At 38.2% G+C, this 26213-nt stretch overlaps 1 protein-coding gene across 2 annotated transcripts in view; it reads left to right on the top strand.

Annotated features, from left to right (window-relative positions):
* Positions 1-26213, top strand: part of LOC131145143 (molybdenum cofactor sulfurase) — a 158012-nt gene that overhangs the window by 45029 nt on the left and 86770 nt on the right. Inside the window, exons 7-11 of one of the 2 annotated variants that reach the window (XM_058094244.1) lie at positions 2427-2529; positions 2612-2657; positions 17437-17475; positions 17548-17704; positions 19985-20087. In XM_058094244.1, coding sequence (XP_057950227.1) covers positions 2427-2529; positions 2612-2657; positions 17437-17475; positions 17548-17704; positions 19985-20087 — 448 coding nt within the window. Of the gene's footprint in view, positions 1-2426; positions 2530-2611; positions 2658-17436; positions 17705-19984; positions 20088-26213 lie in introns of both variants that reach the window. The other variant, XM_058094243.1, reaches the window with a different exon arrangement.

Genomic DNA, 26213 nt, shown 5'->3' with positions numbered 1-26213 from the left:
TGAACGATGCAGATTGAAGGAAAATCCTTCAATCTGTTTGGATAAAGTCAGAGGGATCTTCTCTTTGCTCGTGGTCGAGACAATGTCGTTCATAACAGGTGGGTCAGGTTTTCTAAAGATGATGCATCATGGTTTGCTGATGGGTTGTCGGTCTTCGGTTGGACAGAAAGGGGTTTTTGGAGTATTCGGAAGGGTATCACGCAATATTGGTTGTCAATCAGGTGGACAAAGGTGGGAAAGTTCTTTGAGTTTCGGTTGGGGCGGAAATGAAAGAAATATTCAGTGTTCATTCCTGGCGGCGCAAAGGGTGATAGAGTCAAGTGGTGTTGGAAAGCAACAAAGGCGAAGGTGAGGACGGTGGTAGTCTAGATCCTTTTGGAAATCAAGGTATGTTGATCAGAAGAAAAGAGAGGTGCTGTAGGTGTGGAGGTGCGCTTCATATGAAGGAACTTAGGCTTGTGGAGACAAGAGTTCATCGCAAACCAGCTGGAAATGATTGTAAAGTAAGCTAGGGTTCTGGCAGGTGCTGCATTTCTCTCTGAGGCAACTGGGTTGCACTCAGGGAGAAGATTGCGAGGAGTGGGCCGGATGGTATGCTTTTCATTTGGGACCTGGCCCAATTAATTGAAAAAGAAGGTGCATCTTTTTTATCTAAACTGGCCCACTTATTTGAGCAGGCTCAAGGTTTAGGTAAGTCTGAGTTGGGCTCTAATGTGGAGTCAAAGGGCGGATCTCATCTTTTGGGCTCTACGCTGAAGGAACATGGTGGTAGTCAGGTTGTTGGTTGGGGAAATGGGGATCCTGGTACTTCTTTGGTGGATCCCATTAATGGGAAGGTCCAAATTTCAGTTCCCAGAAATCAGGAGACAAGCAGTGGGAAGGAGGACTCTATACCCTTTGATAATGGAATCCATTTCAGTCTCCAGCAATCCAAGATACGAATCAAGCTGAACAAGCTTTGGATCAAATCCAGGTTATTAGCAGTTCAGAGTCAAAACTAGATCTTGGTGTTAAGAACGCGACTAATCTCAAAGAGGGTTTAAAAGGTGGGTGGAAAGGAGTAAGAAACTAGAAGCTGTATTTTTCTTTTTTTTTGGGGGGGGTGGGGGGGGAGGAGGCTGCTGATTTTTTTTTTTGTCCTAATTCTGACAGATTTGAGGGAAGTGAGGTGTATGCTTGTCAAAAGGTGGCTGATATGGGTGCTGAGATGGGGAAGGTGTTTGAAGAGAAGAGAGAAGATTCTGTTTAGAAAATGGCTGAATTTTTAAGGGGAGGTTCTAAAGGAGAACTTAGTATAGTGGATGACTCTTGCAAAGGAGGTTGGGTGTAGCAATGGGGCAAGAAAAGAATAGAAGTTAAAGAAATGGAGGAATTTTTCATATTCTGAAAGTGATGATATTAGTGAGTTTGACTGTGGTGGGGGGCTGTTGTTGGATGAGACTCAAAAACAATATGGGTATGTTTCTATTCTTGTGACGAAATAGGGGATTAATCTTATGTTCATCCTCCCCCGTTGGAAGGTTTGGGGGGAGTGTCTATTTTTGATAATGATGGGTTAGTTAACAATTTACAGCGTAGGGATGGAATCTTGCCCACTCCCTTGGAGGGGATTCTTAAGAAGGAGCTAGAAGCTCAGGATATTTTGCATAAAATGGATTTAAAGTTGACTTATATTGGAGGAAATGAAGTGCGCTTGAATGGTGGCAAAAGCTGAAAAATGAAGAGTCAAAGAGAATTATTGAATTTTGTAGAGTTTCAGTAAATTATGATGGAAAGGTTTTGAAAAGGAGTTTCCTTGGTTAATATTGTCCAGTTTTGTTTTGTGATCCTCTTTTTTTTTTTTTCCCCTGTTTTTATCCCCCTTTTTTTTTTCTTCCTTTTTTCTGTTGTTATTTGGTGGACTCCTTGTCCTGGTATGTTGTACCTCTTCTTTTCCCTATCTAATATATAGCTTCTTTTATTATAAAAATGAAAAAAACAATGTTCATGTCAGGCTAGAAGACATCATTGGGAAATCTCTTTTCTTCATAGGCAGGTTTGTTTGTTTGTTTTTTTTTTCCAGCATAAACCTCTTTGACTGAAATGGATGCTTATAGGATTTTAAATTTATGAAACTATTGAGGTTTAGTACATGCATAGTCTGGCATTAACACAGGTTACATCAGCTGCATAACTTTCTAAACTCATTTGTTCTGATGATACTTGTTGGTCAGAATTCTTTTTAAATGTATACTGGCATTTATGATGTAAATTTTAATTTTTAATTCCAGCATGCTGATAGTCTATTGTTGTGTGTCGATAATGGGGAGTTTGACTCTGTCCATCCTCTGAAAAAATTCCCTATATATTTTTTTTGATAAATCTAATTTTGTTTTTTTAAATGAGAGTATTATTTTGTTATTACCTTTTCATAATTTTTGAAACAGGGGGTGTTGGATGGTTTTGATTGATGCTGCAAAAGGATGTTCCACAGAACCACCAGATTTGTCAGAATTTCCTGCAGATTTTGTTGTCGTTTCATTCTATAAGGTAGATATGCAAGCTTTTTATTGTACGTAGGCAGGATAGCACCATCACATATTGATATTTGATCTTTATGTATTTTGGTTAGTTATTTGGCTATCCTACTGGACTTGGTGCTCTCATTATTCGAAATGGTACGCAATTGATTCTGAAAGTAGTTTTATGCATGGAAACTATCAAGATTAAAAGTTGCTGCACTATTACAATCTATTCCCTCTCATTTTGTAAGAGCTGTAAGATTGGCTTTCATGAACTGATATTAGTCTTTTTTTTTTTCACACACATATGTAACTAAAGAATTATGTTAAGTGAGAAAAAGGTCGCATATATTTGAAACTATCATGATTAAAAGTTGCTGTGCGCTATTACAATCTATTCCCTCTTATTTTGTTAGTGCTGTAGGATTGACTTCCATGAACTGATATTAGTCTAAATTTTTTTCACACATCATATACATGTAACTAAAGAATTATGTTAAGTGAGAAAAAAGAGTCACAAATGGATGGAGAACCAGGGGTCCTAACAAAATGAGAACAGAGATGAAAAATGAAAGAATGAAGGAAAACCTTGATTTATACCTAACCCAGAAGACCTCAACCTTTTCCCTCACAACTAATTGGGCACTTTAAATTAGCTAGCTCCAGCTGACCTTTATTCACCTTACTCTTCTCTCCATCCAAATGAACAACTTGACCTGCTAGATCTGACAACCACAATAGCATCTGATCCACCATTTTTTGAGCTTGAATATAATTTTCATTTATCTCTAACGCCATCAAAGTCGGTGCAGTCAAAAGAGCATCAATGGTCTGAACAGTTTCTTGCTGGTCATCATGTTCCTTACTCATAACGTCTTCCATAAAAATTAAGAATACCATCCAGCCCTTCAAAAGGTGTTGGTGGCACATGGGAAATTTGATTAACAGAATTGGGTATGTAAAGCACTCCAATATTTTTCCTAGATCTCATCTAATAAACTGTGTCACAATACCATCCATGAATGATGCATATGCTAGAATCCAACATATCACTGGAAATGGCTCTCAATCTTCTTCTTAAGCTTCTTCCCATGATAGTTCAACTATGGTTAGCATTGTCTCCAAACATGATTAGGGAAGTGTTGGAGGATGAGGATGGGGTTTGGAAAGTAGAGGTAGTGTGTTAGGAGTAGGTTGTTGTGGCAATTCCCACATTTCTCACATTATGGTAAGGAAAACTATCTGTTGATCATTTTTGTCTCTTGGGGAGGGTGATCCCACCATTGAATCTTCAAATGCACCTTGCCACTGTACTGGGGAGTTGAGTATGTCATCTATTGTGTTTCGAGAGGAGTATAACAATCTTGTCTGCATTGATCAACCCCAAACTTAGTCTTTTACATCTAATTCTATCGTGGACCATTTAGGTGCAGCCAAGCTTCTTGCCTCTTCACCCTGGGTTATTGATTTTGGTGCATCCTCCCATATTCCAGGCAATCCTGATTTTTTTCAGTCCTTCAAACCAACTACTTTAAACTCTAATATTACTTTTTCCAATGGTTCAGTTACACACTTTTACAGTTGTGGCAATATTCTTTCATTTCCTTTTATGCCTCCTTCCTTGAACCTGTTATCAATTAGTTAATTAACCAAATTTGATAATTGTTCTATGACCTTGTTTCATTATATAGGATCTCAAGACGAAGAAGAGGATTGGTGGAGGGCTTGAGAAGGATGGCTTGTTGAAAGAAGAAAAGATTGGAAAAAATATTTCTTTCATAATTTTGTTCTTACGTACAATCCAATATATAATACAATAACCTATTCTAATCAAGGAAATAATTTCCTATGAAATCAAATCCCCCATAATTACTCACTTTCCTAATTTGTTTTTTATTTACAAAGATATTCTAGGTTGACATTTTAACACTCCCCCTCAAGTTGGATCATAAATATTAATCATCTCCAACTTGTTAATAAGATCATCAAAACTCTATCGTCCCAAGCCTTTAGTGAGAATATTTGCAGTTTGTTCCTTGGTTGGTACATACGTCATACATATAATTCCTTCTTCAATTTTTTCTTTGATGAAGTGTCTATCTACCTCCACATGTTTAGTCCTGTCATGTTGGACTGGATTAAGAGAGATGCTAATAGCTGCCTTATTGTCACTGTAGAGTTTGATAGGAAAGTTCACCGGTACCCGTAATTCCTCCAATAGTTTTCGTAACCACAATCCTTCACACATCCCTTGAGCGATTGCCCTGAATTCAGCTTCAGCACTACTACGAGCCACCACATTCTGTTTTTTGCTTCTCCAAGTCACGAGATTTCCCCAGACGAATGTACAATATCCTGTGGTGGACCTTCTATCTTCCACTGATCCTGCCCAATTTGCATCTGTAAAGATCTCTATTTCCTTGCTCTCATATTTCTTGAAGAAGAGTCCTCTTCCTGGGGATTCCTTGAGGTATCTAAGGATCTTGTATACGGCATCGAAGTGAGCTTCCTTTGGTGAGTGCATGTGTTGACTTACTACACTAACTGCAAATGCAATATCTGGTCTAGTATGTGATAGGTAGATCAGTTTGCCAACCAATCTCTGATATCTCTCCTTTTCTACTGGTTTTCCACAATCTTCAACCCTCTTTACTGTTTCTATCGGGGTTTCGCTGGGTTTGCACCCTAGCATGCCAGTTTCAACTAGGAGATCAGTAACATACTTTCGCTGAGAAACACTAATCCCCTTTTTTGTTCTTGCCACTTCCATGCCCAAGAAATACCGCATCTGTCCCAAGTCTTTAACTTCAAATTTAGTAGCCAGAACCTTCTTCAATCTCTCCATTTCTACGGTATCATCACCAGTAAGAATTATATCATCAACATACACTATTAGAATTATTTTCTTACCTCCTTCAGACTGTTGGAAGAATAGTGTATGGTCTGATTGCCCTTGTCAGTACCCTTGATTCTTTAGTACCTTTGCGAATCTGTCGAACCACGCTCTTGGAGATTGTTTGAGGCCATATAATGATTTCTTTAGTTTACACACTCTGTCTTCTTCACCTATTCTACTGAATCCTGGTGGTATAGTCATGTAAACTTCCTCTTCTAATTCTCCATTTAAGAAACCATTTTTGATATCAAGCTGTTGTAGTGGCCAATCTAAATTGGCTGCCAGGGACAAGAGAACCTGAACTGTATTTAAGTTTGCCACTGGTGCAAATGTCTCAGTATAGTCAATGCCGTAGGTCTATGTAAAGCCTTTTGCAACAAGTCTGGCTTTATATCTTTCAACTGTTTCATCAGATTTACATTTCACTGTGAAAACCCATTTACAACCTACTGGCTTCTTCCCTTCCCTTTCGGTAGATTTGTCAACTTCCAAGTTCCATTTTTTTCTAGGGCTCGCATTTCTTCCAAGACTGCCTCTCTCCATTCTGGTATTTCTAGAGCTTCCTAAATGTTTTTTGGTACTTTCGTCTTGTCCAGATTAGAGACAAATGCACGATATCCTGTAGACAAGCTTTTATAAGACATGTATTTCGACCAAGGATATTGAGTACATGAGCTGGTTTGTTTTCTGATTGCAATAGGTAGATTGATATCATCAGGTGCAGAATTGTCAGAAGAAGACTCAATTACCAGATCATGATTATTCGGAGCCATCACTGGGTCCAACGCTATTGGTGCTTCAGATATGAGGTTTTCCTTCTCCTTTGTTTTCGGCTTTCTTGAGTAAACCAGTATGTCTGCGTTGTTTTGTTCTCTTGCATCTCCCCCTGAGGGTAAGTGTTCAGTTGTGTTTGGCAGATTAGGAAGTACTGTAATGGAAGACTCAATAGACGGGTCAGTGAATGAAGTAACTAGAGCAACCACAGATTCAATAGTAAAAGGATCAAAGAACCGATCTTCACTCCTCCATTTCTCCCCCTGAAGAGAGGGCTTTGAGAAATAAGGAGTGGTTTCAAAAAAGGTGACATCAAGACTAACGAACAGTCGTTTTGAGACCGGGTCATAGCATTTGTATCCTTTTTGGGTAGGTGAATAACCAATGAAAACACATTTAATGGCACGAGGATCCAATTTATCGCGGTGGTGTGCATGGACATGAACAAACGCAGCACAGCCAAAAATTTTCAGTGGGAGACTGGAAGGGAGTCGAGAGTTAGGAAAGTTTTCCTGAAATTTCTGTAGAGGAGTGACAAATGAGAGTACTCGACTTGGCATTCGATTAATGAGATGTGTGGCTGTTAAGATAGCATTGCCCCAAAAATAATGTTTCATGTGGGTAGTAAACATTAAAGCCCGGGCGACTTCAAGTATATGTCTATTTTTTCGTTCAGCAACCCCATTTTGTTGAGGGGTATCCACACAAGAACTTTGATGAACAATCCCATGATCTTGAAGATAAGTTCCCAGGATGGTATTGAAATATTCCGTACCATTATCAGTACGTAGGATCTGAATATGAGTTTGGAACTGTGTATGAATCATGGTATGAAAATTGATAAAAATGGAACGGACTTCAATTTTTTCTTTCAGTAAGTAGACCCAACAAAGACGAGTATGGTCATCAATAAAGGTCACAAACCATTTTGTATTGGTGCGATTTAGGGAACGTGAGGGACCCCATACATCACTGTGAAACATAGCAAATGGGCGAGATGGTTTGTATATGGATGATGGGAACGAAGTACGACGATGTTTAGCAAGCTCACATACTTCACATTGAAACTCAGAAGCCATTTTATTTGAACAAAGAGAAGGAAACAAACGTTTTAAATATTGAAAATTGGGATGACCCATCCGTGAATGCCATAACAAAAGTTCACTATTTTTAGAAGTAGATGCAGAATCACAAATTGCAGTATTACATAATTCACTCAAACTTGCCTCCTCAAAGTAGTAGAGTCCCTCATACGCTTTAGCAGTGCCAATCGTCTTCCCCGATGATAGGTCCTGAAAAACACAATGGGAGGAAACTTTAGCGGAACAATTTGAGTCTTTTGTTAACTGACTGATAGTTAACAGATTGCAGGATAACTTGGGGACATGTAAGACTGATTGTAAAGTTAAAGAATCAGATATGCGAATACTTCCTTTTCCAGCAACTGGTGAGAGAGATCCATCTGAAATTTTTACCTTCAAATTCTCGGCATATGGGGAGTAGGATGAAAAATATTGATATGACCCAGTCATATGATCGGACGCACCCGAATCAATTATCCAAGGGCATTTGTAACAAGATGTGGTTTTTAAAGCTGTCAGATGATTACCTCAATGAGCCAGAAAACCAGAGGAGGATTGACCCGATGTTTGCATTGATGAAAACATCTTATATAACTGATCCAACTGTTCAGGACTGAATACATTGCCGGATGTAGTATCATTGTTCTCTCCTTGTGATCTTTCATTTGACCCGCCAGTGTTGGCCTGGTACCCACGATTTTTGTGGTATTGTCTCGGTTTCCAGTCTGCCGGCTTTCCATGAATCTCCCAGCAGGTATTTTTTGAATGACCTGTTTTTCGACAATGTTCACACCACATTTTACCTCTTTGTGGCCGTTGACTAGGTCCTCCTGGGCCTTTTAATGTAAGGGCTGAAGCATCCGGCCCGGCGTGAGGCCCATCTAATTTTTGGGCAAATCCACGTGCAGCCGGTTCCAGCCCAGCGGAGTCATTTTGGGGTCGCAACATTACCCGTCTCCTGTTCTCCTCACGCCTGACCTCTGCGAAAACTTCTCGGGTTGAAGGAAGAGGGCGCCGGCCAAGGATTCGTCCCCTCACGTTGTCGAGCTCTCGATTCAGGCCGGCAAGAAACTTGAAGACCCTCTCGTTTTCGAGCCTCCTTCGGTATCGTGTGCTATCGCCGGAGCACTCCCACTCTTTGTCGATGCTCAGATCGAGCTCCTGCCAGAGATGACTCATCTCCATGAAATACTCGGTAACCCCTCTCTCGCCTTGCCTCATCTGCCACAATTGGGTCTTGATGTCGAAGATTTGAGAGTAACTCTCACCATCGGAGTACGTCTCACGTACGGCTTCCCAGACCTCCTTCGCCATCTGCAAAAACAAATAAATTTTTCCGATTGATGGTTGCATTGAATTGACAAGCCAAGCTGTGACCATGGAATTTTCGGACCTCCATCTTTGCAAGGCGATGGCGTCGGATCAATCTGGTTTCCTTCGCTCACCGGTAAGGTAACCAAGCTTTCCTTTTCCCTCAATTACTAGTTTAATGGACTGAGCCCATTCACGGAAATTTTTTCCGTTTAATTTTTCCAGTAAAAATGGAAAAACTGTGTTATCATTCGAACTCCCACCGGACGTAACCTCTGAATCACCGGTGATGTTTGCAGAGGAGATAGAGTCTCTGCTGTCAGCCATTGTTTTAGCTGGGTTTAAGAAACCCTAGCTCTGATACCATGAAAGAAGAAAAGATTGGAAAAAATATTTCTTTCATAATTTTGTTCTTACGTACAATCCAATATATAATACAATAACCTATTCTAATCAAGGAAATAATTTCCTATGAAATCAAATCCCCCATAATTACTCACTAATTACTCACTTTCCTAATTTGTTTTTTATTTACAAAGATATTCTAGGTTGACATTTTAACACTTGTACTATTTCAATGATGGTGGCAGTAGATCCAATTCTTGTCACACTACATTCTCAATTTCTACTCATGGTGCTTCCCTTGATCAGTGGCATGCGTGTTTGGGTTTTCCATCTCTTAAAAAAACTACAAGAAGTTTTTCCTGAAGTGAAGTTTGTTTCTAGTTCTGGATGTTCTCTTTGTCAATTGGGAAAACATGTTGGGACATCTTTTCCATTTGGATTCAAGTCTTGTAGTAAATCATTGTTTTCTATTATTCCTTTATATATTTGGGGTCCATGTAGAGTCAAAAACTTGACTAGTTATCAATATTTTGTGTCCCTTGTGAATGATTTTTGCATGTGACCTGGATCTATTTGTTAAAAGACAGGTTTGAATATCTGATGTATTTACTAAATTCTAACAGCACTCTGAATTTGTATTAAAATTTTTATTTGATAATGCTTGAATTTGTTCAAAATGGGCTTTAGTCTTTTTGCTTTTGCAAAGGGATTAATCAAGGGATTAATCATCAAACGTCATGTATACTTAACCCCCAATAGAATGGGTAACTGAAGGAAAAAATAGACATTTATTTGATGTAGTATGAGCTCTACTCCTTTATATGCATGTTCCTAAAACCTCTTGGGTCAATGCTCTTTTACATTCTGTTTTCTGCTGTGAATGGCCTCTAGAGTTATTGGAGGACAAATTCCCTTCACCATCATATACCCAGAAACATCCATGTTCTTTATTATGCCTTATGTCTTTTGGTGTTCATGTTTTAGTCATCTTCTACATACTGGCCAGGACAAGTTCTCTCCTCAAGCCGTTAAATGTGCCTTTTTTGAGCACCTGAACTTAGAAAGGTTATGGATGTTATGATCTTCTCACATGTAGGAAATATGTTTGTGCCGATGTCACCTTTTTTGAAGAACACCATATTTCTTTAGTGCCAGGTCCTATTTGGATGAAGCTATGTATTGTTCATCAACAATTTATAAATTTCACACCTTTTGCTTTGATCTTCCTATTCCTTCTATTATCCCTATCTATAATTCTTCTATTCTTCCAGATTGAATAGGCAATGACCCAAAGAATCAATTGAGTATTTATGAACGGCAGAAAGCAAGCACTAACATTACTACCCCACCATGTAGCCACTTCTTCTGCCCATCACTGTTTCGACTTCTGGTTTAAAATCCATCCAAATGTGACTTGAATTTGCCCGTATCTTACCTGAAAGCTACTCAAACATGTACTTAGCAATCCTTAGTTGCTCATGTCATTGCTTGTTATGCTCTAGTTCTTCACCTTCCTAGCCATATGTGTTCTTTTGCCTTGTCTTTCTTATGTTTTTATTCCTTCCCCATATGTTGATGCTGTTGCTAACCATAGGGGGATGCATGCAATGGATGCAGAAATGGATGACTTAGCAACTCAAGGGACATGTGACTTGCTTGATTTGCATTGTAGTAAGTAGTTGGTTAGGTGTCATTGAGTCTACACCATCAAATATCTTCTTTATTGCCTATTGAATGGCTTAATGTTAGATTGTTTGCCAACAAGTACACCCAAACATATGGTGTTGATTACTTTGAGCTCTTCTCCATTGTCTAACAACAACAACAACAACAAGAAGCCTTAAGTACCACTAGGTGGGGTGCTCTTCTCCCTTGTTACTCAACTAAATTTTGTTCATGTATTGAACACGTTGGCCCTTATACGAGCTAGATGTGAAGGGTGCCTTTTTGTTTGGAGATTCGTAGGGAAGAGTTACACATGGAGCAATTTTAAGGGAATGTTGCTGTGAGGGAGGATGGTAAAGTATGTTGGTTGCATAAGGCCATTTATGGTCTTGAGTAGTCTTCTCAAGCCTAGTTTGACAAGTTTAGTATGGTGGTCTTTGCATTTGGCTTTATCCAGTGTTATTTTGATCCTTGGTCTTTGTTTGCAAAAAGGAGACAAGTGGTACTTCTTGTGGTTTATGTTGATAATGTCATCATTAGTGATAGTTATTATAGTATGATTACAAATGTTAAGTGGTGGCTTTAAACTAAATTTCAAATCAAGGACTTGGGTACTCTCTGTTACTTTCTTGGTATTGAGATTGTACAGCGTAGGAAAGGATTTTTTTATTCTCCACTGCCAGAAAGAGGGGTAGGGGCGGCTTGCATAGCAAGCCCCCCAATTGTTACTATAGGGGCTCTCTCCCACTGCGGAATGTCCGGATTGAGTCATAGCTACCCAACTAAGGACAGGGACTATCACCATAGCGCCACCGAAGCTCTAGTGGTCCAGAACCTCTCCGCATGTTTGAAGGTTAGGCACTATTCCTGCAAGCAGTTTCGACTTATGTTTGACTTGAACCCTTGACCTTAGAGACATGGATGATCAGCCCAGTAGGCTACCACCTCAATGGTCAGTTTAGGAAAGGGTTGAAACTAGGAAAAATACAACTTGGAGTTACTAAATGAGAGTGGTTTTTTGTGAGCTAAACCAATTGATACTCCTACAGCTCCTAGTATCTAGGGATGTTGGACCGGATGTGGATGATAATTGTTGATGTATGCAATTGGTTGGTAAGCTGATTTACTTGACTGTCACTAGACCTAAAACATGTTTTATAGTTTGGTGGTGAGCTAGTTTATGGAAAATCCCAAACAACCACACTGGGATATTGTTTGTAGAATTTTGCGCTATCTCAAAGTTTCTTCATTTCCTCCATGATCAGACAATTTGAAGCCCAAGTTATCCAACAAACTCTGAGTTTGAAGGTCTTCCCCTGAAATTTCTTGGGCTGGAGTGGGCAGAATTCCATCTTTTACCATTTTCTCTTTATTAGAAACATCATCCCCAAAAATAGTAATTTCATCTAAACTTTCTAGAGGATGGGACAGCACTTAAGATAAGTGCTTGAGGGGATCAGAAGAAGAGTCAGAAGAATATCCATGTTGATCCTGAATTTGATTCAAAAGTGAGCCCCTATCACATTCAAAATCACTACTGCCTACACTATCATCATCCGAAACATCCCCCATCTCTTACTGTCATTGCATGTATTAACCCTCTCGCCAATTGGCTCCTCTACTATGCTTAAAACACCTTTTGAATCTCTGTTAAGATTTTTCTTCTCACAAACAAATCTCGCTTTTCTTCAAGATGTTTTCTCATTTCAAACCCATTTGCACTTCCTTTTGGAAAACATAAATCTTTTGACTCCTCAAATTATCCAAATTTGCTTCCTTACTAGCTGAATTTCCCTCTGAACCAACAATAAAAAGGTGAATTTCAACCTCACAAGAATTAATATTCTTAGAAGAAGCGCCCCCAATTTCATCCTTGAAATCCCTGCCCACTAACATTCTTCTCCTGAAGAGGAGAAAAATCACCCTCTTGAATATTAGTTGAATTTTTAGAAAGCAACCTTTCTAATTCCACCTTCTTGTCTTTTCTGTTTTTGGTACAACTTCCCTCCTCTTGAACACCATGGATCTGATTTGAAGACGAGCGAAGTGCTGAAACAGTTGCAGCTTGCTTCTGCTCTGAAGGAAGATGAAGTCTTGTAGCCTCACAGGTTTTAAAGGAATGACTATGGGCTTCATTCTGATTGGGAATCTGGATAGACTTTTGGGCTTGCCCATTCAGCTGGCCTAATTGTGACTCACCCAGATGATTTTCCTTCTTGTTAATCTAGCTCAATGTAGAATCATAAATCTGATTTTCGGCCTCTATAAACAACAGGCCCATCAAAGGTTTTAGTAGGCTTTTATTGCTTTCAAACAGCCAGACCAGGTCTGTAGTAATCTATGATGTCCCAGGCCCAACCCACCCAACCTTCATCATTCCTTCGTCGCTTTGGTTGCAAAGGTTACTGGGGTCTAGGTTTGTGGATGGATGCAGCAAAAGTCCCTCCAACTCAATCAACATTGAAATTAGGAATAGCTTCCCAAGAGGGGGGAGGGGGGTGAATTGGCTTTTAAAATTTCTTTTAATTTTTTAGAATTCTTAAACTTATTTTATTTCTTTTAACAAATTTGTGACTGATTTGTTTAATTTGTTAAGCACTCGAGAACTTAGTTTCTTTACTTAATTTTTTAACCATACAAACATCCAATCATTCAACCAAACCAATCAACTAAAATTATAAAGTAAACAAACAAGCCAATACACAACACTTATGTAATATAACAACTCAAGATGGTTGTTTGTTTATATTTGCCAAATTTGAACCAAGCCCTATAGTGAATGAGAATTTATGCTTGCTGATGTAAAGCCCTGTATAGATGAATCAAATCACTCTTTCTAAATAATTAGAACTCAAATAAACTTTTGGTAAATTTATCTTTGAGATGTTAACCAAGTAACGTACTCCCGTAAGGTTTCCGCAAGATATGGTGTAACCAACGTACTCCCTTTCGGTTTCCGCAACCCAAATCAAAATTAAACCTTAAGTTTGTTTGATTTCCAAATGTTACGTAGTATATATGATTATCAAATAAACTATTCACGCAATTTAAATATGTTGAAAATAAAGAGTAAGGGAAAGAGAGAATGAGACGGAGATTTTTACGAGGTTCGGCTTATACCCAGCCTACGTCCTCACCCTTGGCAAACCACCAAAGGATTCATTAAACCTGTTCTGTTGACGGGTGGAACAAAACCTTTACAAGCGATATCCCACGCTCAAACACTCCTTCATTAGGCTAGAGCCCGCCTCTCCAAACGATGTCCCCTCGTTCGGTCACTCCTTTAGGCTAGAGCCCGCCTCTCTAAGCAATATCCTCTTGCTTAGCCAACGATCCAAACAATCCTTGGAACGTAAAAGAACTACAAGAAATAAAAGATAAGATCTGCGTACAAGTATACTTTCTAAAAGAGCAAGTTAGTACAATTTCAGCACTATATACTTGAATGTAAAATATCAATATGAAATACAATGAAGCTCAAGTGTAGAATTCACCAATATCCTTCTTAGATGAGGATTAGCAGTAGAAATTCAGAGGAGGAAGGATTAGCACTTCAGAAATCTTAGCAAAAGAGTTTTGCAATGAGTGAACAAGGGAGCTTTGGAAGAACAAGAGTGCTTTCAGCTTTACAAGCAGATTTGTCAATTCTTGGATGAGTTTTGATTTGGAAAATCATGTATTTATAGGCTTTCAAACTTGTTTCCATGTTGAAAAAGTTTCCTTATAGAGTTTCCCAATTTTTTAGAAAGTTTGGAGCTCAAACGGCTATATTTTAAAATATTAGAATTTAAAAAATTTGCCCGTTGAACAATGTTCAGACGTCTGACAGCAGTGACCCCGCTTCAGTGTTTTAGCCATAACGTTTTGTATATAACTCCAAATTAGGTGTTTGGTGTCAAAAGAAAGCTAAGAGAAAATCCTACAACTTTCATGTTGACTACTTTTTAAAATAATGAGTTTTTGATAGAGAAAAATTCACCTCAATGCAGCTGTATAAAAACTGACAGCATTTGGGAAAACTCTTTTTGGTGCTTTTTATTCCAAAAATGATTCTAACCTTTTTAAAATAATTTTTAACCTTATAAAAATATTTTTCAGGCATTTTAAAAGGTATCTAGGTCTAAGAAATTAACCTAAGAGTTTCAAAATATTTCAAACGATATTTTAAACATTAAAGTACTTACATGTGACTTCTAAGATATTAACATTCTAAGTTCTTGAGTCTTCATGCTTTGTCCTTGGATTGAGTCCATCTTTTCTTCAAGCTTCCATATTCTTTGAGCTTTCTCACTTTGCCTTTCTTTGGCTCTTTTGACTTCAATATGCCTTGACTTTCAATAACTTATTCATGTCCTCATATTCTTCAAGGTTTCATATATCATCTTTAAATCCATCTTTGACTCTTTTAAGCTTCATTTGATCCTTGTGAGCACTTTAACCTTGTTTTCTCATATATGAGCCCTGAAATATCATTACTTACACAAATATATTAAATTTCACTTGTTTGTTAACATCAAAACAAGATAACAAGATTTTAAGCCTTGTAAGGCCAACAAATATCAACAAAATGTCGTGTCTGGTTAGGCTTGGTTGATTTTGTCAGAAAAGAAAGTTGGTTTCTGCAGGAAACCCTAGCTGCCTCTGGACTCAACTCAGCCAGAATCTTTGCCCTTAGCAGCGTGGATTGATCATGCAAAACAGACAGAAGGATTTCCTTTGCATCTTTCCCTCGCAACGAACACACACCGCCTCTGACATGCGTTTTGAAATCGAATGAACACCAGCATCATCAGTGCTTCCTGAAACTTCACGACTCCCTGAATAATTCTCCTTGATCTTTGTGCTACCTGCACCGTCAGTGCCAGGAAGAACAGAGCTCACCAGAGCTCCAAATTCTTCCCCAAACCGAAGCCACTCATCACCTTTGGATCCTTTAGGGACAAAGAATACCTTTTACCTCTCCTTCCTTGCCTTAGTTCCAAGAACGAATTTGCTTGCATCGCACGAATTGCCATCCAATAGATCATGTAAACCACCCAAAAGCTTCAAAAACCTATGCGTACCTTCTAACAAGTGACGAAAATCCCTGCAAGAACCATGTTGCTGCAATTGATGATAGTCTGACCCACCAACTGCAATGCTGATTGTTCTCAAGAAGGAATAAAGCTACAAATTCCCCCACTTTATTCTATCTCAGATCGAAGGATTCCTTTGATCTTGACTGAACGAATGCCCACAATTAAGAACTAACAAAGAGCAATGGCGAGATGAGAGGAGAAGACGATTCTGTGTGATAGGGAAGACCATAATGCCAAGAGTTTCTGGTTCTATACTGAGCTTATTTATTCTTAGGAATTTCCTATGTATGTATGTATGTACGTACGTACGTACGTATGTATGTTTATTTGTATACACATACTTGCCTTGAGCACGCACATCACAGCTTTGGGTAATCATGGGCAAGAGTTTTGGTAGTCATGTGGGAGCCCAATGGATCAGAATGTTAGGCAACCCTGAAAGCAACACATGCAAAAAGTAAGCATATTGAATTGCAAATGTTACAATGGATAAGCAGTATGACTTTAAAAAGTAATTGCAAGGGTGATACCATCCGTAGTAAGCTAGTGGACTTGTAGAAGATAAAAGAATCCAGCTAACTTGTTTCGGTTGTCGTAATCATGGTCCAACCAGGTTTGAACCACCCGCCTCCAGTCCAGGTGACCCTTGAAATTTGAAAATGGATAGAACTGTTAGAAAACTGGCTACCCATTGTGAACCGGCACGAACTGGGGTAGGATCTAGGCTGATCTGGTGAGATTAAAGGAAAAAAAAAATAATTTTTTCAGAGACAGAGAGATGCAGCTCTGTATATCCTCCTCTGGCAGTAAAGCATCCCTCCAGCAGCAATGTACAGTACTCCTCCAGAGGCAGAGCAGCATTGACCATCCTCCTCCTCCATTGGCAGGTCATCCTTTTCCTCCAGCAGACCATTTTCTTCCTCTGTCGGTGGTGCAGCATCCTCCCTCTCTGCCACCATTGGAGGTGCAGCAGCCTCCTTGTGTGGTCAACTGTGCAAAAACCCTAGGGATTTGTTGAGTATTCTTTGCCTTGGTTTGCTTCCGATAAAAAAAAAGCGAAGTTGAAATCAGCCATTCAATATAATTTAATCATTTTTTATTTTTTAGTTTTTATGAAGAAGCTGGAAATGTGCATATAAATGGAAATTACGTTCCATTAATTTTAATTTAATTTTAAATTTAAAGTTTAAAGTCTAGAATCTTCATGCTCTAGAGTTTACACATTTATGCTTTAATGATTTATACAAAGTAATATTTTTATAATTAGTTTTACTTATATATATGATATCACTGGTTGAGCACTGGGTTGACCCACTGGTTCGACCTGTCCGACCAACCCAGTTGCTTTGTCTGGGTGATAACTGGTCTCTTTTTTTAAATCATGGTTTTAAACATAGACCTCAACATGCTAGTAAGAGATATAGTTGATGTTAGAGGCTGTAGGATTAAGTTAAATAAGATTTTACAGCAGTTCAACTTCCAAGTTTCAAGATGTCCTAGATAGTGTTATGGCTAAACTAAAGAGGGTGTGTGGCCAACTCTATCTGTGGTTTGTTGTTTTGTTGTAGTCTATACCCCCACCCAAAAAACATAGAATAAAAAGAAAAATGAAGTGCCTAACCTTCCTATAGATCATTCTCTTTTGTTTTTTTGCATGTTTTTCCTCACTGAATGCTGTGCATTTACTTTGTAGCTTTAGAAGATCTATTTTACCAATCTTTCAACATTTAAAATCTGAAACATTTTTTTCTCTAATTTCTTTTTTCATTATTTCATCATAGCAGAAGCTGCAAATTTATTCAAGAAGACATACTTCAGTGGAGGTTTGTGCTGGTATTTCTTTTGTCCAATTAAGACCGCATATGATTATTACCTCATCATAAAAAGCTTTCCAGGCACAGTGGCTGCATCCATTGCTGACATTGACTTTGTCAAAAGAAGGGAAGGTGTTGAGGAGTTGTTTGAGGATGGCACCGTATCATTCTTGAGCATAGCATCTATATGCCACGGGTTCAAAGTACTAAACAATCTAACCATGTCTGCTATATATCGGTATGTTAAGAGTAAACTCTTTATCAAATGGTCAAATATCTCATTTTTGAGAGATTGGAATATGCTATTTATCTTATAAATGTGTCATCTATGTACAATACAACTTAGTCTTTTTCCTTATATCCTTAGTCTTAAATTTCCACAAAATTGTTGAAATTCCCACTTTCCACCTCTTTGAAATTGAAATGGCAGTCAATTTCAGTCAGACAAAATTTTCATTGAAATTTCTGCAAATCATCCTAATTTTGTCGAAATCTTGAACTTTTAATAAAATTGTTTAAAACTCTGACCATGGAACAAAATTTCCTTCAAATTGAACTTTATCATTGAAAATGCAAAATTGAAATTTCTTTCTTAAAGGACTTCTATTATGTTGAAAATAAAGATTACTAACAGAATAGGTGGTGCATAGATGTGAGGATATCAAGGATGACAAGGGAGATAATAAGGTTGAGTATATGAAGGTGTACAATTGCTGTCCAGAGTCTAAAAAGCAGTTGAGAAATTTCCTAAAATGAGACTTTGCAGGGAACTTTTACGTTGAGGAGGCTCAAAATTGTTCTAAGCTTAGGCTTAGAGAAGAGTAGTGGAGTAGGTCAAATTGAGAAGGAAGAAGATGGGGTGATCTTTCAGAAAATAGATACATCCTCCAACCCTTCGAGCGGATAAGGAGGCACATTAGAAATATCCCCAAGTTCTTCATAAGAGTCAGAAGTGTTAGCAGAAAGCTCAAGGAAGCTACACACCAGTTCAGTGAGCACAAACCTTAAATAGCGAGCAACTCCTCTCCAAAAATCCCCCAAAGCTTGGGACCGTTAGTACCATTAAATGATGTGAACCACCACTGTCCTTTACCCGAAATATCAAAAACAGAAATGGAAAAAAGACCCCGTTAGATGATCAAAACCTAGTGTCCCAGATGACATGTATAACCCCAGCCATTCCAGGTGGCAACCACTTTCAAACCATAAATCTAGACTCCCAAACAGTATGGATCGCAAAACTATCGATTTGACTCCTGAATCATAACCAAAACTGGGAAGGCCCTATCAAGTTTAATTTTATGACACTTCTTGAGATTCAATAGATTCTTAACATTCCAGCCTAGTAAAACCTTATTAACTCCCCCCACCCCCCAACCAAAGAAAGAAATGGAAAAATGACCCTGTTAGCTGATCAAAACCTAGTGTCCAAGATGACAAGTATGACCCCAGCCATTCCAGGTGGCAACCACTTCCAATCCATAAATCTAGACTCCCAAACAATATGGATCACAAAACTATCTATTTGACTCCAGATTTGACTCCTGAATCATAATTAAATCCGGGAAGGTCCTATCAAGTTAAATTTTCTGATGCTTATTAAGATTCCATAGACTCTAAACATTTCAGCCTAGACCTTATTACCCCTCCCCCTCCAGTGGCTTAACTTTTAAAACCCCGACAATTAGTACATGCTGCATGTTTTTGCAGGACCTTCTCGGTCAGATCCTTCCTTTTAACATAAGTCTTGGGAGTCATGAATACGCGAACCTCCTTACCAGTTGAGTCAACAAAATTAAAACACTAGAGTATCCACAATTTGGATATACCTATTTAATTCTGTCTCCCCCTGATGGCTGGTAAACTGGATCTGATGCAAGCATCAATAAGCACTGGTAAAATGCCTTTGCCAGGATCTATACTGAAAACTCCGCTTTGGTAAAATTATTGAAGGGGCAGGAATACTTCCATGATCAAGATTGTTTATATGATCTGCAGAAGTTAGAGTCGATACTATTATTCCCAACAGAGGAAGAAGCCAATTAGAACAGTATCTGCTCTCTGCACGATGCTCTAATCAGTCATGATGTTCTTCTCCCTTTTCTCTTTCTCCTTGTTGTTTCAATTTTCTTCTAAAATGAGTTTGGCATCAGCGAGATATGATACAGGGAAGTGAATATGACTTTAGTATCCTTAAAATAGTCATATTGGGTTACAAACTTACAACTTCTGACAGTAGATGATTTTAAATCATATATAGTTAGCTTGCTAAGCTTGCAATGAAGTTGATTTTTGTTCCTTTTTTTTTTTTTGGTTTGGGTTCTAAGGTCAGTGACGCAGACTTGTGTGTGGCATAACTGTTATTTTCCTTTCAGCTGTTAACAAATGTTTACCTCCTTAATTTGTTCTATTATTTTTCATCCTCTCACTTTTAGTATTTTTTTGTTATTTTCGTATTTTCAAGATTTGGGCGAAAATTTCATGTTCTGATGACTGAATTATCTTATGACTTTTTAAGGCATACCATGTCACTTGCCACATACATGTGGAAAATGCTTTCATATTTAAGGCATGAAAATGGAGCTGATGTTTGCAAAATTTATGGAAGATGCAATCCAGAGGTTAGTTTTGCAATTAGAATAATACAAGCGTACTTTTCTTAACTTTCAACATTGAATAAATGCTGTTGATCTTGTTGCAATCATTCCGATTGACAATTGATTTATGCTTATGCCTTTGAATAGTCTCATCAATTATTTTTACTTTAAATTCTTCTTAATTGATAGAGTGCTAATTATAAAATATTTAATCCATTGGATGCAAATAAGTTATTAAAGTATGCCAGTGCTCAGCAAATTTCTAATTTTTCAAATTGTAAATAGATATTACTTTGTTAAATCATAAAATCTTTCCGTTCATGGGTCAAGTCTCAATATTTATGAAGCTTAAGAACTACTTTGAGTGGAGTTGTGGCCTAGTTCGTGGGAAGGTTAATGTGCATTTATTGTGTGCAGCACCGGGGAAGTATGAACAATGAGGTTTTCTTTTATAATCTTCTCAAATTGCCACAACGCCATTCCACAGTCATTGGCCATTAGAAGATGACCTTCAGTGGCATCATAGCCATTAATGCTTCTTGAACTAGCATGGCAAACTGTCCTTGTGATTTGTGTTTTGGAAGGTTCTTTGAAAAGGTTGGTGTGGCAGTGTCACGAGCAAGGAGATTGGAAAGAAAATTGGGGCCTGAAGAAGAATGAACAGTTGCTTGGACCGTGTGAATTACATGGCTATGTAGAGTTTTTGTTGTTTGGGGCATTTTATTAGAGAGGAATTACATGGCTATGTTGTGTCTTTTTGTTCTTTGGGGCAAATTTTATTAGAGAGGAATGCTTTTATTTAATTTTATCTTTCTATCTTTGTAGTTGCGTTGGAGAGCATCGTTTCTCTAGCTCTTATTCATGATCTTTTATTAGGTTGCTTTAAGGGACTTGTTTTTTACTTTGAGTGGGATGGGCTGGGAGTCTCTATCTTCCTTTTTTTTTTTTTTTTCAATCGATAGAAAAAAAAAACCTTTATTATGAAAAGTGGGATGTGCAAGGATGGAATTTGTTTTTCACTTAGTGGGACTGGTTGGCTTTTCTTTTTTGGATAGAAAGAGAAACTTTATTAAGAAAAAGAGGGATGTACAAGGAGGAGGATAATATATTCTCCCAAGAAAATAAAAAAAAAAAGTATAAGATATCCTTCTATATGAGATTTTTGGGCTTGTTAGGTTGATCTTCTTGGTGTATTTGTTTTTCTTGATTTTCTTTTTATGTTTTCTTCTTTTTCTTCTTTTTTCTCATGGGAGAATGATTTTTCTTGTTTTTCTTCTCTAAATAATTTTTTTTTTCTATCCAACACATATAGCAGTTTAGGAAAGAGTAGGATGCTGTAAGGACATGTAAGATGAGAAGAATGTGGGACAGATTGAAGGGTGATGTAAGATGGGAGAGAATGGAAGGGTGCAATAGGCGATTCATTATGAAGGGATAAAAATTGGTGGAGGGAATCTCTAGCGTAATAGTGGGGTATATGTCCTTGAAATAGGACAATTGAGGGGGTGTTTGTAGTGGTGGTAAGAGGAGCGGCTAATTGATTGAATAATGCTATTTGGTATTTCAACTTGTTGGCCTAATGCATGATTGGATAGATGAGAAGGCAACAAGTGGTACTTTTTGGTGAAGAAATAGGTAAGAGAATGTGGGTGGTATTTGAGCTCACAAGGAAATATTATGGATTTGGGTTCCCCAAATCTACTTAATGGCCAAACTTTGAGCCCGGAAAATCAATTCTCTCTAATTCAAAAGGTTTAAGGATTAATTAGGGACCTTGCAACAAACCAGTAGTTTGAATAAATCGTGTCCTAAATGATGCGGAAAATAATGTATAGATGCCACAAAACCAAAAATCATGAGCTATCCAAGAATTTTTCAAAGCCAGGGCAATCTTAATTATTTTATCTTTTAACATTTAAATTCTATTTTTAATTTAATTTAATAATAGCAGTGTTTTTGTTGAACTAGGGTTTCCTAATTTGGTTTGCTTGGCCTCCAAGGCTAGAATCCTGTGTTAAATTTGGTTTCCTCATTTGGTTTTTGTAAATTATATGATGTGTTGAATTTTTAGGATTTTTTTTTTTTGTGAAATTAAATCCAACTATTGTTGTTGTTAGCCTAGAGCATATTATTAAAGTTCCACATAATTGTTGAAGCTGTCAAAATCTCTATTGTCCACTTTCCTTAAGCTTGAAATGGCAGTCAATTTCCATTCTACAAAATTTTAATCATAATTTTCATGAATCACCCAAAATATATCAAAATCTTGAAATGTCAACAAAGTTCATTGAAATTTTGACTAAATGAAATTTGTTTGAAATTCAATTAGAGATTCAAGACCCGAATTGATCTCTCTCTTTCTCTCTTTCTAACAAAAGAAATATTACAGGATAAATTTCTCTTATTTTATTTCTTTTTTATTGAAACTAAAGTCAAAAAGGATATGAATAGCTTTTATGCTTTTTTTTTTAATGGTTATTTTAGTCTTTTAGTATTGTTAGTGTGTTAATGTTCTTTTAATAAGTGAGTGTTGGTAAGGGTATTATGGTCATTTGAATGTATTTGAGATGTATTATAAATAGAGGGAGAGACTTATCATTCTGTGAGGTCATTCATTTAATAAAAAATCTCAACATGGTATTAGAGCATGATCCAACCTAATCCCTACCATCAAACCAAACTCAACCATCACCAGAAAAAAACACCCTGCCTTCGCTGCCCTTCTCAGCACCGCTACAACCCTTCAATATGTCATAAAACCAATGACATAGCCAAAGACAGAACCCTCTGAGCTATAACCCTGCAAAATCCCATCACTGGAAACCCTCCCACATGCCTGACGACTGCCGCCAATCCCGACCCCATGAGCTGACGCGTGATATAGTTCGTAGCTGGCTTTTTCTGATTCTTTTCCTCCAAATTTTCTAACTCCTTCCATAGATCGTAATATCAAGCTGTTGGGCACATGTTTTGCTCAAAGATCTAATCTTTTTCAACCATGCACTCTTGGTAATCCGTTAGTTGTTGTTTGGTGTTAGTAAAGGCTATTGGCGAGTCTCCTGGAGGAGTGGCAGTATTCATAAGCTGATTTTGTGAGGGTGTGGCAGTGTTATATACGTTTGTAGGTGATTTGTCCGTGGTAGTTTCTGTGGTTTACCTTGGTTGGGGTTGTCTTGTTTAGTTTGATTGTTCCTCTCATTTGCCAATGGTCTGGTTTGTGTGTGTTGGGATGGAGTCTATGAATCCAAAACACATGTTTCCTTCATTGCTACCACAGATAACGATCAAAAAGTTGGTTGGAAAGAATTATGTTCAGTGGTCTAAGGCTGTTAGGGTTTATTTGGTATGATTAGGAAAATATACCCATTTGTTTCAATGTGGTCCTCTTGACGAGAAGAGAAAAGAACTGTGGACTTAGGAAGATGCTTTGATTGTTTCCCTCTTGTGGAACTTGATGGAACCCCAGATTGCATGGATGTGCATGCTTCTAGACACATGCTAGGAGAATTGGGATTATGCCAAGATTTTTGTACTGCAGCCACATTACTCGTATGTATGATTTATCCCAGGAGTACTTTCAGTTATAGTAAGGAGATAGGAGCGTTATAGAGTATTTTGGAGACATTAAACATATTCATGAGGAGATGAACATCATGCAACCTATAATTGTCGATGTTTGTGAGATGTTTAAGGCAGTACGGTCCTAGACAATTAGTAGTGCAGGGTTTCCATAATTTTCTGATGTTTATTCTTGCGTCCTTCGTGCTCCTTTCAACACCTTCTCTTGCTCCTGCATTGGGCTCTTAGTGGACAGCCTTTGTCATGCACCCTGATTCTAGTTTTCAACCAAGCAGTGGAAAAAGTTATCGAGGTGGTTCGAGTGGCCGTGGTGAAAGAGATGGATGAAATAGAGGCACTCCTCGCAAGTGCTCTCATTATGGATCAGGTGGTCATTATATTGAGTAGTGTTGGGATTTCCACAGTAAACCTTCACGTGTTGCCAATGCAGCCACCACTGACTCCACACCTTTGGAACCAAGTGAAGAGCAATGTACTATATGTATGTTAGAGGGAAAGTATTCCAAGTTCTTGCAGTATCAAGCATCACTGCAGGCTTCTCTTCCCATTGCATCCCTGGCCCAAATAGTTGACCCCACAACTTGCTTGTCATCAAGTACTTCTCGTCCTAGTCCTTGGGTTATAGACTTCACTGCCGCTATCATTGGTATACCTAATTTCTTCTGTACTCTCCAATATCCTGAAAACTTATCTTGTGTTATTCTTGCTGATTGATCCACCACTGCCGTTAAGGGAAGTGGGACTATAAATCCCAATTTCTCGATTTCTCTTCCTTCTATTTTATATAGTCCCAAGTTTCCTTTGAGCTGCTAGCTCCATCTACTGCTTGCACTGCGGCTGTCACACCTCTCTAGATTGTTTGTGGCCTTGATCATCCTTCATTGGAAAAGTTGGAAAGTCTAGTTCTTGATTTGAGTTGTCTATTCTTGATTGTGAGTCTTGTCACTTGGGAAAGCATCATCGTGTCCCTTTTGCTTCTTGAGTCAATAAACGGGCAATAACCCTTTCATGTTAGTCCATTCTAATGCTTGGGCTCGTAATCGAGTTGTGTCCAAATTGGGTTTTCGACACTTCGTACTCTTTGTGGATGATTATTCAAGAATGACTTGGCTATATTTAATAAAAGATCATTCTTAGTTATTTCATAAATTTTGTGCTTTTTTTTTTGAAATAAAGACTCAATTTGATTTGCCAATTCGAATACTTCGGAGTGATAATGTCAATTCACTACTTATATCACTCAATTTGGTCTTATTCATCAATCATCTTGTGCCCGTACTCCTCAACAAAATGGGGTTGCAGAGAGGAAAAGTAGACATATCCTTGTGTTAAAGGTTATTTTAGTCTTTTGGTATTATTATTAAGTGTGTTAGTATGTTAATTAGTGAGAGTTAGTATGGGTATTATGGTCATTAGAATGTATTTGATTTTATAAATAGATGGAGAGACCTCTCTTCAAGTTAGGTCATTCATTTAATCAAAATCTCAGCATGGTATCAAAGTGTGATCCAACATAAACGCTATCACACTCAGCTGTCGCTGGAAAACACCTTCCCGTTGCTGCCCTTCTCAGATCCACCTCCACCCTTCGTTATTTCCCAAAATCAAACATATAGCCAAAAACAGAACCCTCTGAAATCTAACCATACAAAACCCCATTGCTGGAAAGTCTCCCACACGCCAGCAGACTGCTGGCAGTCCCGACCCCATGCGCCAGCGTGTGAGAGAGATTATGGCCACCTTTTTCTGATTTTCTCCTCCATCATGTTCTGATTTCTTCCCTAGACCATGTTATCAACCTGTTGGGCATGTTTTTCGCCCAAAGATCCAACCTTTTTCGACCATGCACTCGTGGTAATCTGTTAGTTGTTGTTCGGTGTTTATAAAAGGCTTTTTTTTTTTGAGTTTCTTGGAGCATTGGCAGCATTTGTAAGTTGAGTTATGAGGCTGTGGCAGGGCTATATCAGTTTGTAAGAGGTTCACTTTGTCCACGGTTGTTTCAGTGCTTCACATTGTTTGTGGTTGTCCCGACTAGTTTTGATTGTTCTCCTTGTTTGGCATTGGTGTGGCTGCTGGTTTGTGTGTGTTGGGATGGAGTCTATGAGTCCCAAAATATGTTTCCTTCATCGCTGCCATAGATAACAACTCAAAAGTTGGATGGAAAGAATTTTGTTCAATGGTCTAAGGCTGTTCTGGTTTATTTAGCAAGATTAGGAAAGTCTGATCACTTGCTCCAATCTGATCCTTTTGATGAGAAGAGAAAAGAAGCGTGGATTCAGAAGATGCCTTGATTGTTTCCTTCTTGTGGAATTCAACAGAGCTGCAAATTACATGAATGTGCATGCATATAGATACGTGCCTGGAGATTTGGGATTATGCCAAGCTTCTATACTCTAGTAACATTACACGTATGTATGATTATCCCAAGAGTACTTTCAGTTACAACAAGGAGACAGGAGCATTGCAGATTATTTTAGAGAGATGGAACGTATTCATGAAGAGCTTAACATCGTGCAACCTATAACCACCAACGTCGTGAGATGTAGAAGCAGAGGGAGCAAATGACTGTTC

Source organism: Malania oleifera, chromosome 12, assembly GCF_029873635.1.
Source record: "Malania oleifera isolate guangnan ecotype guangnan chromosome 12, ASM2987363v1, whole genome shotgun sequence".
Classification (NCBI taxonomy): domain Eukaryota; kingdom Viridiplantae; phylum Streptophyta; class Magnoliopsida; order Santalales; family Ximeniaceae; genus Malania; species Malania oleifera.
This window is presented reverse-complemented; position numbering and strand designations above follow the sequence as displayed.